This window comes from Bombus affinis, chromosome 3 (genome assembly GCF_024516045.1).
Source record: "Bombus affinis isolate iyBomAffi1 chromosome 3, iyBomAffi1.2, whole genome shotgun sequence".
Taxonomy (NCBI): domain Eukaryota; kingdom Metazoa; phylum Arthropoda; class Insecta; order Hymenoptera; family Apidae; genus Bombus; species Bombus affinis.
The window spans coordinates 13,078,841-13,091,903 of NC_066346.1; the positions used below are offsets into that span (position 1 = coordinate 13,078,841).

A 13,063-nucleotide genomic window follows, 5' to 3' on the forward strand; every position below is an offset into this window, starting at 1 on the left:
TTATGAGGGTATAACATGTGAGAACTATGAGAAAATAGTGATGGTGTAGACTTGCAGGTTTATGTGGACCAGAGCCACACTGAAGTAGGCATATATTGCTTAATATAATTTATTTCAAATGTTATAAAAAGATATACATTATTAAGGAGATATAACTGTTTCACTTCTTTCATTTAATTATAATATTACTTCGTAAATATAATTAAGATTTCTGTAATAACATTATATGTATAATAAAAAGAATTTTGTCATACTTAAAAAATATAAGGAAGTAGAATTCTTCGTGACATTGGATAATTTTTAAATGTTTGTATATACCATTTGTGAGTCAGTATAGCAGTAACAGTCTAAAATAAAAGAAAGAAATTATTAATTCAAAGTTACATACATACTTTAAAAATGTTATATAATATTTTTACCTGATTAATTATGACCCAAAGTGTAATATAATGAAAATTAGTACTTTGCCATAAGATAATAGAAAGTAGTATATAAATAATTATCTCTGTAAATTGCAATGCGCCTGATATATACTCAAACAGACCACCATGTGGTATTTTATATGCTGTGGAAGTAATCTTTCTATCTTTATTACATCGTAAGTTACTAAGAATAAAATTTGTCCTGAGTTGTACATATGATGATAGTACACAAATAATAGCACATATTAGTTGTACGTATGTAATTCTTCTCCAGGAAAAGTTTCCTTCTGAACCTATATGAGGAACATGCAGCTTTAAAAGAAATTGGGCTCTATTGATTAAAAACAAATTTTAATCTGATATTTATAAGTGTTTAATTACCTTCAACAAAACCATCAGATTCACCTATGATACATATAAAAGTTCCTATGTAATGTATGTATCCCATTAAGTAATGGATAATATTCATCATACTATCACTAAAGATATTTACAAAATGTGTTTCATAAAATCGTTTCCAGCAGTGTAAAGTTAAAAGTAGAGTTGCTATAAATGTACTTTCTGGTGATACTGTAAAACATTTGTTAAATGATTACTAATAAAAGATATTTTTTATTAGTTTTTTACGCCTAATTTTTATGCCTAATGATCTACGCCTAAATGCTCCATCGTCATTCACATACCAATACACATATTTCTTTTAATCAAGTCAATTCTCGAATTTATTTCTCTTTCAATTTTCGACGATTTATTTTCGAGCACTTATCCAGACTTTAATAAGTAAATTTAAAATTCAATAATATCTAAGTATTTACCTAGTGCTTGTCTGAATGATCCCAAACATATATTTAATATCCATATAACAGTTTTGGAACTATTACCCGTCCATAAAAATTTACAAATTATTAAATATAAGACATAGCTTGAAACTGGTGCAGCCAAAACATAAAAATGTTTAAACCATCTAAAATGTTATAAATGATTACATTCCTAAAAATATTGTAATAAACTAATAATATATTGATGAATTTGTTGAAAAGCTACTTTCTCAGTTGATAGGATTTGAATGGAACTTCTTTTAATCACTCTGTTGTGACGTACATATAAGAAGAAAAATAATATGCGAATACATCCGTATATTAATATTGTTCATGGATATGCTAACAATATGTCTTTTTTAATTAAATTATCGATTGTTAAATATAATAAATGTATATAATGTGCTTAATCTAGCTGACACCTATTAATATCAACAGTACTTTATTTTTTCTTAAAATCAGTAGGATTCATTCGATCCTTTTTATTATTTCTCTTGTTATATGTATGTCACAACAAAATGATTAAAAAGTGTCCCATTCAAATCCATGGGTTTTTCAACAAATTAGCCAATATAATAATTAATTAATGTATTATATTATTATTACTCACCTTTTAGGTACTTCTGTATTTTTAATTATTGATTGATAAGTAACAGAATATTTACCGTAACGAAAAGAACGAACTATCAAAATAGGCAGGTAGGCCTCCATATAAATGAGTGATAGTCCAACAATGCCCGTAAATAATGAAGCAGAAATGAATATAATAAGTATAATATTTATCTGCATTTTATTTTAATTCTTACTGACGAAGTAAATGTAACACAGTTTATATTCTGATAGGTCTGTTACTACTTACTTGTTCCACTAAACCCACTTGCGTACAAGTTAATATAATGGAACAAAGTACATACATATATTTAAGTATATAAGTATGATGGCAATTATATACATATGTATGTATTATTGTTATCTAATCAACATTTCATAGCTATGTATTGTAATGGAACTGTTTGAATATTTATCGTATGTACAGGACTATAGTTGAGGGACACTGTTTACGTGGCATTTCCATTAATCTCACAAAAAATTGTTTAAAGCAAAGGATCAGTCTCAATTTGGTTAGAAACAACAATAAAAAAATTTGCTTGATTTTTGCAAATGACACTATATATTCTTAATTTGATAGAGTTATAGCTGACTCCAAAATGAATTCAATGATTCTACTAAACTATGATTTTCACATTATTTTGAGTTCAGAAATTTTGACTTCTATGATTAGAACGTGAATATGGATATTATTTATATTATTATTTTGTGGATTATTATTTTATTTATCCATATCTTTTATTTTTTTATTTCCTGATTTTTCATTCATTCACAGATCTATTGGAAGTGTTACTTATTATTTAATGTGCTTGTATCTTAATTATCTTATTATACGGCAGACATACCGATGAAAAATTATACTTGTCACATTTGCAGGCGACACGATAATCCTTGCCTCGCACAACGCTACTGAAAATTCATAAACTACAAAAAACCCCTAGATAAAATAGCCATCCGACTTAACCATAGGAAATGTTCCTGTATTTAAAGGGTTATGTATTTACTTCAGAAGTAACTTAATTATAATATATAACTTAATATAGTAACTTAATTATAATTATAATTCGTGAAAATATGTGGGTATGGCAATAGTGTAACATATACTCTTGCAGTGTTAGAAATGTAATTAGCCGAGAAGGCAAAGCGGTTTAGATGTCGACGAAGAAGTTTAAATTTGGCGTCACATAAAAAGAATACGGTCCCTGAAAAAACGAACCTCACGTTTTCGCCTTCGGATAAAAAGAAGACAGATGTACTGGCTAACTAGTCGAAACTCTAAACTCAGCATGGAAAATAAACTAAAAATTTACAAAACAATAATAAAACCAATTTGAATGTACGGAATACCACTAACGGGGACAGCAATAATGAGTCACATAAATAAACTAGGATCGCTGTAATAGTCAATGCCCCATGGTATGTCAGAAACAAAAATATAGGTAAAGACCTAAAAATACCAACAGATAAAGACAGCAAATTCCTAAGAGGAATTGATTGTAAATACTTTAAGATAAGATAAAAAAAAGTATTATCTAAAGTTAGTGTTCTACTTGTCTATTATAGCATTATAGCATACTATGCAAAACGGTGTATTATTATTGTTGAATTTATTTACTACATAATTTCATCTGTTTCATAAAATAATTTTTCAATAGGGACTAATCAATAATTTATAGGGACTAATTTGATAGGGACAGAGAAACTATACGTGATCGTAAGCATTCAGGCTGCTCATCTCTCATTACGGAGGAACTCAAGAACGAATCTGCGATTTCATCCCAGTTTTTTGCAAAACTTAAAGAATTGTTTGGTCGATAATGCTTCACAAGACACGATGATTTAAAGGATTGCGTAAGACGATGAGTATGGGAACTAGCGGCGGAATCATGATGAAGATATACAAAAACTCGTATAATGTTACGATAAATGTATAGTAGTATATATATACTAAAGTTACAAATTAAAAAATCTTTTTAAAATGCATTTTTATTGTTGTTATTTCAAAGCAAGTATTACTTTTTGGTACTCGTACATACCATTTGCAAAAGTCAAGGTAATCTTGACTTTCTATTGAAAAAGCAATTCTTTTCGTAAAGTTATTGGAAATGCCATAAAAATGATGGATACTCTAAGACTATTTTTTTCGCGTAAAGCTTTTTAGAGTTTGAACAACTTTTTGCTATACATATAATTATAGACTCGATTTCAGAAACTTTCGAGACATTTGTAAAAAACTGCAGGTACCACTGTAGTGTATTTCTGCTTATAATTGTGCGTCTATTTGACCGTATATGTCAGTTTGGTTGCCGCTTATTTTCTGTTTGTAACTGTGAGTCGGACGAATATAAAGGACCCGTGCACAATGTATACATCCGAGGATGCAACAAATGTCTATTATATTTATTTATTATTTATTATTGTTTAGTCCATGCCTTTCGGCTTTGGACGAACTTTCGGTTTTACATCTCATATCTATTTCGCTTCTCATATATCTACCTCTCTTCTTATCCACTCTATTATATTGCACTTTTATATTACATTGCACTCCCTTAATTATTCTGTTTCTAAAACTATAGCAACTTTTAAGCTTTTGCCTCCTTGCTGTGCTTCCTTATTGTCGTTCCTCCCCGTCTTGTATTGCCCTTCTTTTCTCCATTATTGTTTTTAGTTCTGTTAGTCCTTCTCCAGTCTCGTTTAGTATTTTTTCTGTGTTCTTTGGTCCTCCCATTATTTCGCATTCTTTTATTACATGTCTCAGGTCTTCTTCTTTCCTTTTACATAGCCTGCATCTTTTTTCTCCCTCTTCTTTCCAGTATTCCCTTGCTTTGGTTTTCTTTCCACATCTGTATTTTGCTAATATTTTTCTGTCCTTCCATTTTATCCTACCTTTCAAGTATTTTGGTAATTCTTCTTTGGCGATTTTTCTATAATATATGTTATATTTGGATTCCCTTATCCTTTTCCCCTTCTCTTCTGCTTCTCTCTTTCTTCTTCCTTCTATAATTTGGTCTACTGTCATCCTTTCTTGCTATTCTCTTGCTTCCATCTGTGTCCTTCCATTTCTTACCTCTTGTAGTCCCTTCTTTCTCTTTCTTGCTTTTTCCCCTTCTGGCCATTTCCCCAGTTTCTCTCTCTTTCCTTTATACACTTCCTTACTAGCCCCTTTTTTGATTCTATGGCTTTTCCTTCATACCTTGCTGCTCTTCTTGATGATTTTTCTTTGATTTCTGTTAGCTTGCATTCTTCTATCAATATATAATTTGGTGTTGTCATATCTAAACCTAAGATCCATTTCACATATCTTCTTTGTATTCTATCCAGTTTTTCTTCCATGTCCCAGTCCCATACCTCTGCTCCAAACAGCGCCATGATCTCTACCAGTGCTCCAAACATCTTCATTCTCCTCTTGTAGTCCTGTTTGAAAATTCTTTCTTTCACGCTCCATGTTTTCTTCATTGCTATTGTTGCTCTGTTTTTCCTGTCTTGTATGTGTTTCTCATCACTGGCGTTCTTCTATAGTATGTACCCTAGGTACCTTATCTTGTCCATATCTCCTAATTCTCGCTCTCCCCATTTCCATTTTCTTTGTCTCCTCTCGTTCTTTCTTTTTTCAAAAACTACTATCTTGGTCTTCTCCGTGCTCAGTTCCAATTCGGTTTCCTTCAAAAATTTTTTGAATCTCTTTAGCATTTTCTTTAGCTCCTCTTTTCTATCCGTCATCAGCACAATATCGTCTGCATATGTCAATGACCATACCTTTCTTTCTCCTACCACTATGCCCCCGACTTGTCGTTTCCTTAATTCTTCTCAAATGTCTATTATAATTCACTTAAAGATGAAAATCATCAATGTGTTGGGTTTGGGGTAGATCTTTAAATCTATTTTAATATCATTTTATGCCATTTGCATATAATAATAACAAATTAATTGTAAAAATAATATGCAAATGAATAATTGGTATTATTTTACGAGATAAAGTAATCGTTATTATTTTGTGCGTTTTGAGATATTGCAGATTGAGATAAGTATTGTCGGACGCCACAAGGCGGCCGGATTGGAAAATTTATCCTAATCATAAGATTAATACATTGATTATATTCATTTTTAATTGAATTTAATTGAAACAGACATTTCTTGCAGCCTCTCATATATATTGTGCACAGGATTTTTACGCTCGTCCAAACCTCGGTTACAAACAGAAGATAAACGGCCGGCAACCAAACTGGCGTATATAATACCACGGGCGGATAGCCATAGGCAGAAATATACTGTAGTGATATCAGCAGTCTTTTACCAATGCTTGGAAATTAAACGGGACCGGTGGTTATGTGCATAAGGGAAAATTCGCAAGGTTGATTTCTATAACATATTCAAAAATTATCGATGTCGGGGAGGATGGAACAGTCCTATAAGGTCACAAAATTTTTAATTAATTGGTATATTTAAAGGTATATGTTCGCTACTGTATGTATCTAAAATATATTGTTGTATGTTTCTGAAATCTCGAGGAAAAATATTAATACATATATATGTGAATTAAAAGTTTTATTTCAATTAAATATTTATAGACAAATAGAATTAATTTTGATCACATTACAGGACGGATTACAGTTGCTTACAAAACACGTATAATATTTTACTTACATCTAAAGTGAATTAAAGATTGTATTCAATATTTATAAAAAGGCAACAGATTTTTACATTAAAATAAATACATTTCTTTTCAGCACAACTTTAAGACATTCAATCAAATCAAGTGCGTACTTTTTGATAAAAATGCAAATTTATATGATTCCGAATGGATGCGTTTCGGATTTAAACTTTATTTTAGGAAACACAAAATTATAGTCTTTTTTTTGTATCATTTATTAGTTTTCGAGCTTTAATTTCAGGAATATAGCGGTTCAAGAGTTACCCACATCTAAAATTGTACGTTTTTAGTGTAATTTACACTCTGAGTTTCTTTGCCATTTTGTCTTCTATTTGACAATGAATTCAATGAGAGGAATCGTTGGTTGTATAAAAATGCACCTGAATGTGTTATATTATTCAAGTTTCAGATTAAATGATATGCATTTGTGCCAAATCAAAGTTTTAAAGAATTGTTATCTGAATGATTGTATAATTTTACAAAATGTATTACAATACATAATATGAATATCATTATAATACTTAACATATTGTTATGTAAATTAGACATTTCATTATGCTTAAATGTCTCTTATGAATTTTTACTTGTTATATTAACATAAGGATGGAAATTTTTAGTAAATTTCTTAAAAACGGCTCTAATTTTAAACAACGAAAAAAACCAATGTCACAAACACTTGAATATATTGATATTTTTGAATTATATTGATATTTTAAATTTATCATAAACATGAACTTCTATCCTGAAAATTAAACAATCATTTTCCAAAAAATCAGGTAAATCTCGTATCCGCACAAATTCTGTATAACCAAAACTGCGCTTATTGAGTTCACATATTGGTTTTCTAAATGCTTCAAGATCTGGTCTTGATGAAGTTATTTCTCGTATATCTTTCTCCCGATTATCTGGATGAACCAAAACAAAGTACATTGTTCCATTGAATGGCCAATCTAGACCATCATCATTTTCTGACTTCATTATATGCAGAAGGAGTGATAGAGATTCAGGATCTTTAGAAGATATATTAATTCTAGCACAAATCTTGTAACCATTAGGGCTCGTATAAAAGCCAGGACTATAAAACATTTTTAACGAATCATTCATCATGGTTTCAAGTTTCTCATGAAAACAATGTAATCTCCAAATATAAACTCCATTACAACTACGTAAAGAGATTTCTTCCTGACTAAATCGTAAAGAAGTTTGCAAAGTTGTGAGTTGAGTTTTGTAATTAGAAATGGTTATAGATAGCTCCTTGTTTTCTTGTTCCAGCACCACTATCCTTTCATATAAATTCCTAATAGAGGATAATATATTTAATTATAATAAAGTATTTAACATGCCCTATAGAAAGTTTTTATACAATAGCATGCAAAAAGAATTTACTTTAATAAGTATTGCCAATCTAATGGTGGTTCATTTTTTTCTATAGAAGTTGTATTTTTTGGTGGAGGATCCCATAATTTAGATTCTGCAGCTATAGCATTAACGTTATTTTTTGAAACAGATAGTTGTGTTAATATGTTCAGGATCATCTATGAAATAGATGGAAAGTCATTTCTATATTGTAACAAAATATGATTGTATCAAATAAAATAAACTAACAATTAAATGGATATTTATATTTCCTTCTAAATGTGCATGTAAATCCTCTTCAGTATGAAAAGTTTTCATGCAACCAACATTCTTAAAGGAACAATAGACAGTTCGTGAATCTGCCAGATTTCTTTTATATGAGCATCCATTTATATGTGTTTCCATATCCATTGGGGACATTTTAATCTCACAGCCAAATTGTTGGTAGAGACAAGGTATACGTTGTTGTGATATCTCTCTGCTTGTATATAAATCTCTGAATAAATCATTTTCAGATTTTAAACTTTTGCTATCAACTGGACAACAAGCACCTTCTTTTCTAAAATATAAAAATTCATAAATGTAAAATATAAATATAATATGTTATATGTATATATACATATTTATGCATGTTACTTTATAACATCTTGAAATATAACTTACTGAAGCCAAGTGTATATACATTGCGAACAGAATTTATGACCACAAGATGTTAAAACTGGATCACGCAGCCAAGTTAAACAAATAGGACACTCGAATCTAGGTTCAAGGTATTCTTTCAAAGCATCACCACACTTCATATAATAGTTCAGTTACCAGAATAAATGAAACATAATAGGGTGTTAACACAAAATGGAAAGCAAAGCTTTTTGAGATGTACATTGTAATAGCAATGCAACAAAATCAGTTTTTTACAGTTTTTAACAACAAAGAAAATGAAATGAAGTAAATATTATTAATATCTATAAGTTTAAATACAATAAATATAAATGCACATACGTACGACAATATTTTCTTCAGCTATCTTAACATGATCTTTAAAATTGTCCGACTTGGCCATTTTATCTGTAAGAATTTATAATTTACTATATACACAACAATAAAATCTGCAATATGATACAATTTTATCAGCATAAAAATATATCAGCAAATACGTTATTACTTGCAATTATTAAATTGTAAAAGCAATATAATTTATTTGCAACTATGAATAGTGAACTTTATACAAGGTATTTCAAGTAAATTAAACATCCAAATTATTCTTTCTGCTATTAAAGGTAACAAAAAATTTGCTAAAAACTTAAATGTTTTAAGGCGTGTGTTTGATAATATTTGCTTCTTTATAATGCAATGTTATTAGTTAGTAACAAGACAAATTCAATATTGGTTGATTATACCATAATATTGAAGAGATGTTGTACGAGTGAAATGAATTTAAATTGATACAATATAAAAATAGTAAAGTAGCATATTTCGTTACATGTTTAACAGATCAATAAATTTCTACAAAAAGCCATGTATGTAACTCTACCATTAATTAATATTATATTTATTTTTCCTCCTTCGTTAGCAAATATATAACAACACATTTCGTCATTAGTAAATAATCTTTAAAATGATTTTAGGAACACGTTTTTATCATGATCAAGGTAATAATACATTGCATCTTATAATGAAATAACCCAAAAATTTTCAATCTTTAATTTTGTTATGTATTTTTACATTTATATGTGAGATAGTAATTGTTCCTTATGTGATAAAGAACAAACTATTCCACATTTAAAATTATATTAGGAGATAATTTATTTTTCTTTAATTTTTTTCTTTAATTTTTTTCTTTAATTTGTGATATTTGGCTAGTAATATTGGCTTAATTATGAGAGTCTAAATGCGTGCTTTAAATCTATTTAAATTGCTCTTAATCATCTCTTTTCATCTTTAATAGCAACGGAAAAGTTTAAATATCCGATTCGAATGAGGTATTCTGTATGCAACAATTACATTGTATATGTATATGTATGTATAATAATTTCTATGTACACATATTTTGAGATATAACATTATGAAAATACCTACAACTATTGTAAAAGATGATATATTTTCTTCTCTCTTTATAATACAATTTTCTCAAAGGTATTTAAGAGTTTGTGGGATTTGTAGCCATTTTAAATTAAATTATGAGTCACTTATTATAACAAGAACATGAGAAAAACACTTCGATTATATAAATACGTATCATTAGAGAAGAAATGGGTGTACTCACTCTTGTGATTCTGGTTGTTTCTGGGCTAGTGCTGCACCATACGGTCAAGTGCTAAAGGTGGTACATGCAAGCATATACAAGAACCTATAAAAGTATGAACCTGCCCTGTTGAATTGCACGCTAGCATAGACAAGAACCTATTGAGTTCCACGCTACAAGAACCTATTTTAATTTTACGATCTATGGAAAAGTTCATATCTGCTTTTCTGTCCGAGATAGACAAGTATGAGAATAACAAAATGATATGATAATTAAACTAATTGTAAGTTGCTTAAGAAAGAGAAATTAATTGTTTATTATATTTTTTTTACAGAAGAAAAGAGAATATTCTCTTTTAAACGATAATGGATTAATGGAGCGATGCAATAATTTTAATACATTTTCCATACACCATTTAGATTTAACATTAACTCTTGGCACTTTGCATGTTAATCGTACTGGCATAAATATTTTTTCATCGTCATATGGAACTATTATACATATCTTTTCTAGTAGCTTGGCTAGTAGCTATTAGCTTTCTGTAAATGCTGTACACAAATATTGAATTTCTTATCTGCCATAATGCTTCTCAAATTGCCAAACATTACTGAATCGTAGAAACTCACTTTAGTTGATATATCTTAATTAACGTGTTTGAATAGTGAACATGTGTATGATAGTTTCATTTTATTTTGTTTGGTGTTTTAACTTTTTGACTAAATTTCGTTTCCAGGCACCAATCTTTTTTAACTTGTTTTGCATCTTTTGATAGTATTCGATAAATAGAGACTATGAAATATCACATATTACACCATACGTGTGACATTACATCCGAAATATAACAGTTTTTAGTGTATTTTAGAGACAAAATTCAAATCCATACAGATAAAAGTCTAGTACGCATTGAGAATTGTCGGCAGCTGTGCATTCACAGTCAATCTATATATTTTGGTCTCGTTGTATGATGAAATTTATGACCCAGTATTTGCTATTGTTGCAAGAAAAGACGAAAGTAGAAAATTTGAAAATACATGCTGTTTGTCGAAATGTCGTTGTCACGTCCCTGTTTCACACGAGCCGTAACGTGAGACAAAAAAGGAATCCGTCATCATTCGCAAATAGTGCGAGCCACAACTTTAGGCAAATAGAATTAGGAACAGAAAGCTTAAGGGAAACAAAGGATATGACGCATTTTTTTAAATATCGCAATAAATTAACGAAAAAATACACAATAACATTATTGAACAAAATTAAAAGCTGACCTAAGAATATTGAAATCGAAACAAGGAACAATGAGACATCCGCCGACCCGTACCGCCTTTCGCGCCCTCTCCCCATCACAATACTGAGTACGATAAGCAGACAGCGAGAGTTGAGAGACCACGATCTTCTCACGCAGTATCAGCGAAGACAAGCAACTATCACGCGCTAAAGGATCAAGTATCGGTATCAGCAAAGGTAACCACGTGTCAAGGAAAGTACAACTTATCATCAACAGAAACTAATACTGCAAGAAGAATGCAGCAGCAAAGGTTTCTAAAAGGGAAAATCCCAACAATGCGTCCACGAAAACCATATCAGCGGAGAGAAGAAACTCTAATACTTTCAGAATGACACCAACAGAAACGAAGACTGCAGCATCCGCAAAGATAATTACGTGCCAAAACTCCGCGTTACCATGGAAACAAACTATCGCGTGACAATTATCCCATAGTGGTTTTAGTATAAATAAGCGTAGCCAGTTTAGAAGTCAGTTCAGTTAAGTTCAGCTTTTAGTTTAAGTCGGTCAGTCAGTTCAGTCAGCTTGCAGCGGAGTTAAGTTTTGGTTGAATAAAGATTCAGTCAGTTCAGTTAGTCAGTTTTCAATTGAGATTCAGTCGTTTTTAGTTCAGTAAAAATTTGGTCAAGAATTAATAGTTTAGTCGAGCAAAAGGTTTAGTAGAGTAGAGAATTGGTCGAGAGTCAATTGTCAACGAATTATACGGCCAGTCTTCGAACAATTATTATATATCATTTAGTGTGATTTTTCCAAAGTGCAATCGACGATATATATAAGCAAGGTGAGAGTCTCAGACATTGTAACATTCTCTTCTTCAATTATTTCAGACTTGTACTATTCGACACATGTACAATTCGAATGAAATTATTCATTGACCATTATCATCAACTTAAGAATTATTATTGTATATTTAATCAGACCTTCTTTAAGAACATTAAACATTTAAAATGACCGTTTGCTGTGCTAACTTGTGATCTCGTTGTGATTGAAAGAATCGCGCAGATTACGGTGCCTTCAATAACTGAAGACAGACTGCGAACAGACAGATGTACGAAAGACTGCGGGTTTCCGCATTTCTCCCCCCACTGTTAGTAGAAATATCTACTCATCTTTGGGCAAGACTTGCGAAACCACATAGGTTATCCACAAAGAGTATTATTGTTACAAATAACCATTGTTCATGTTAAATGTCAGAGGCAAGAAGGAATCATAGAAGCAAAAACCATAACGGTAAGAAACGCGTAGAATGTTGGTTTAAACATTAATTAGCCGCCGAAATTAAAAGTGAAGAAGAGAAAGTTTGAAAGGAATCAGGATTAATCATAGAACAGAAATCTATTTTTCTCCGTTAATCTAAAGCTCCATCGCTAGTAGATAATAACTATTATCCCTGTTTCATAACTTGCATAAAGAATTAATAACAGAACCTTGTTACTAAACTTATAACTAAATAATTCAAATAAATCACCACTTAAGAGGATATCGAAAAGATTTATTTATTCCAAGAAAACTTTAATCCTTCCCCTGCTAGTACTCCCGCACATAGCACATTAGCCGAAAGTTTATTTACCAATCGTATTGATAGGCTAATTAACGCTACTGATACGGTTATACTAATGAATTAGAACATCAAGGATACAATAATTTGGAAATTCAAAATAGCCCCGCGCTTTAGAACGGTGCGAT

At 30.4% G+C, this 13,063-nt stretch overlaps 2 protein-coding genes and 2 long non-coding RNA genes across 7 annotated transcripts; 1 reads left to right on the forward strand and 3 right to left on the reverse strand.

Annotated features, from left to right (window-relative positions):
- Positions 1-95: 95 nt before the first annotated feature.
- Positions 96-3,217, reverse strand: LOC126914729 (polyprenol reductase). 2 transcript variants are annotated; one of them, XM_050719102.1, is made up of 7 exons: positions 3,066-3,217; positions 2,711-2,827; positions 1,851-2,626; positions 1,238-1,386; positions 804-992; positions 420-715; positions 96-347 (listed from the first exon to the last, which is right to left on the reverse strand). In XM_050719102.1, the coding sequence occupies exons 3-7, from the start codon at positions 2,027-2,029 to the stop codon at positions 255-257; spliced, it is 906 nt and encodes a 301-aa protein (XP_050575059.1). In that variant the 5' UTR covers positions 2,030-2,626; positions 2,711-2,827; positions 3,066-3,217; the 3' UTR covers positions 96-254. The 2 variants fall into 2 exon arrangements, with proteins under 2 accessions (XP_050575059.1, XP_050575057.1); XM_050719100.1 differs by having other exon boundaries at positions 1,851-2,827.
- A 211-nt stretch (positions 3,218-3,428) lies between these two features.
- On the forward strand, positions 3,429-6,755 carry LOC126914876 (uncharacterized). The gene is made up of 3 exons (XR_007709896.1): positions 3,429-3,902; positions 4,059-4,182; positions 6,049-6,755. It is a non-coding gene; the product is annotated as an uncharacterized LOC126914876 (long non-coding RNA).
- LOC126914930 (uncharacterized) lies at positions 5,470-5,787 on the reverse strand. The gene is made up of 2 exons (XR_007709950.1): positions 5,606-5,787; positions 5,470-5,509 (listed from the first exon to the last, which is right to left on the reverse strand). It is a non-coding gene; the product is annotated as an uncharacterized LOC126914930 (long non-coding RNA).
- LOC126914697 (TNF receptor-associated factor 6-like) lies at positions 6,378-10,179 on the reverse strand. 3 transcript variants are annotated; one of them, XM_050719015.1, is made up of 6 exons: positions 10,120-10,179; positions 8,860-8,921; positions 8,520-8,650; positions 8,106-8,415; positions 7,887-8,035; positions 6,378-7,797 (listed from the first exon to the last, which is right to left on the reverse strand). In XM_050719015.1, the coding sequence occupies exons 2-6, from the start codon at positions 8,914-8,916 to the stop codon at positions 7,200-7,202; spliced, it is 1,245 nt and encodes a 414-aa protein (XP_050574972.1). In that variant the 5' UTR covers positions 8,917-8,921; positions 10,120-10,179; the 3' UTR covers positions 6,378-7,199. The 3 variants fall into 3 exon arrangements, with proteins under 3 accessions (XP_050574972.1, XP_050574971.1, XP_050574970.1); XM_050719014.1 differs by lacking the exon at positions 10,120-10,179 and adding an exon at positions 9,933-10,113; XM_050719013.1 differs by lacking the exon at positions 10,120-10,179 and adding an exon at positions 9,388-9,460.
- Positions 10,180-13,063: the final 2,884 nt, after the last annotated feature.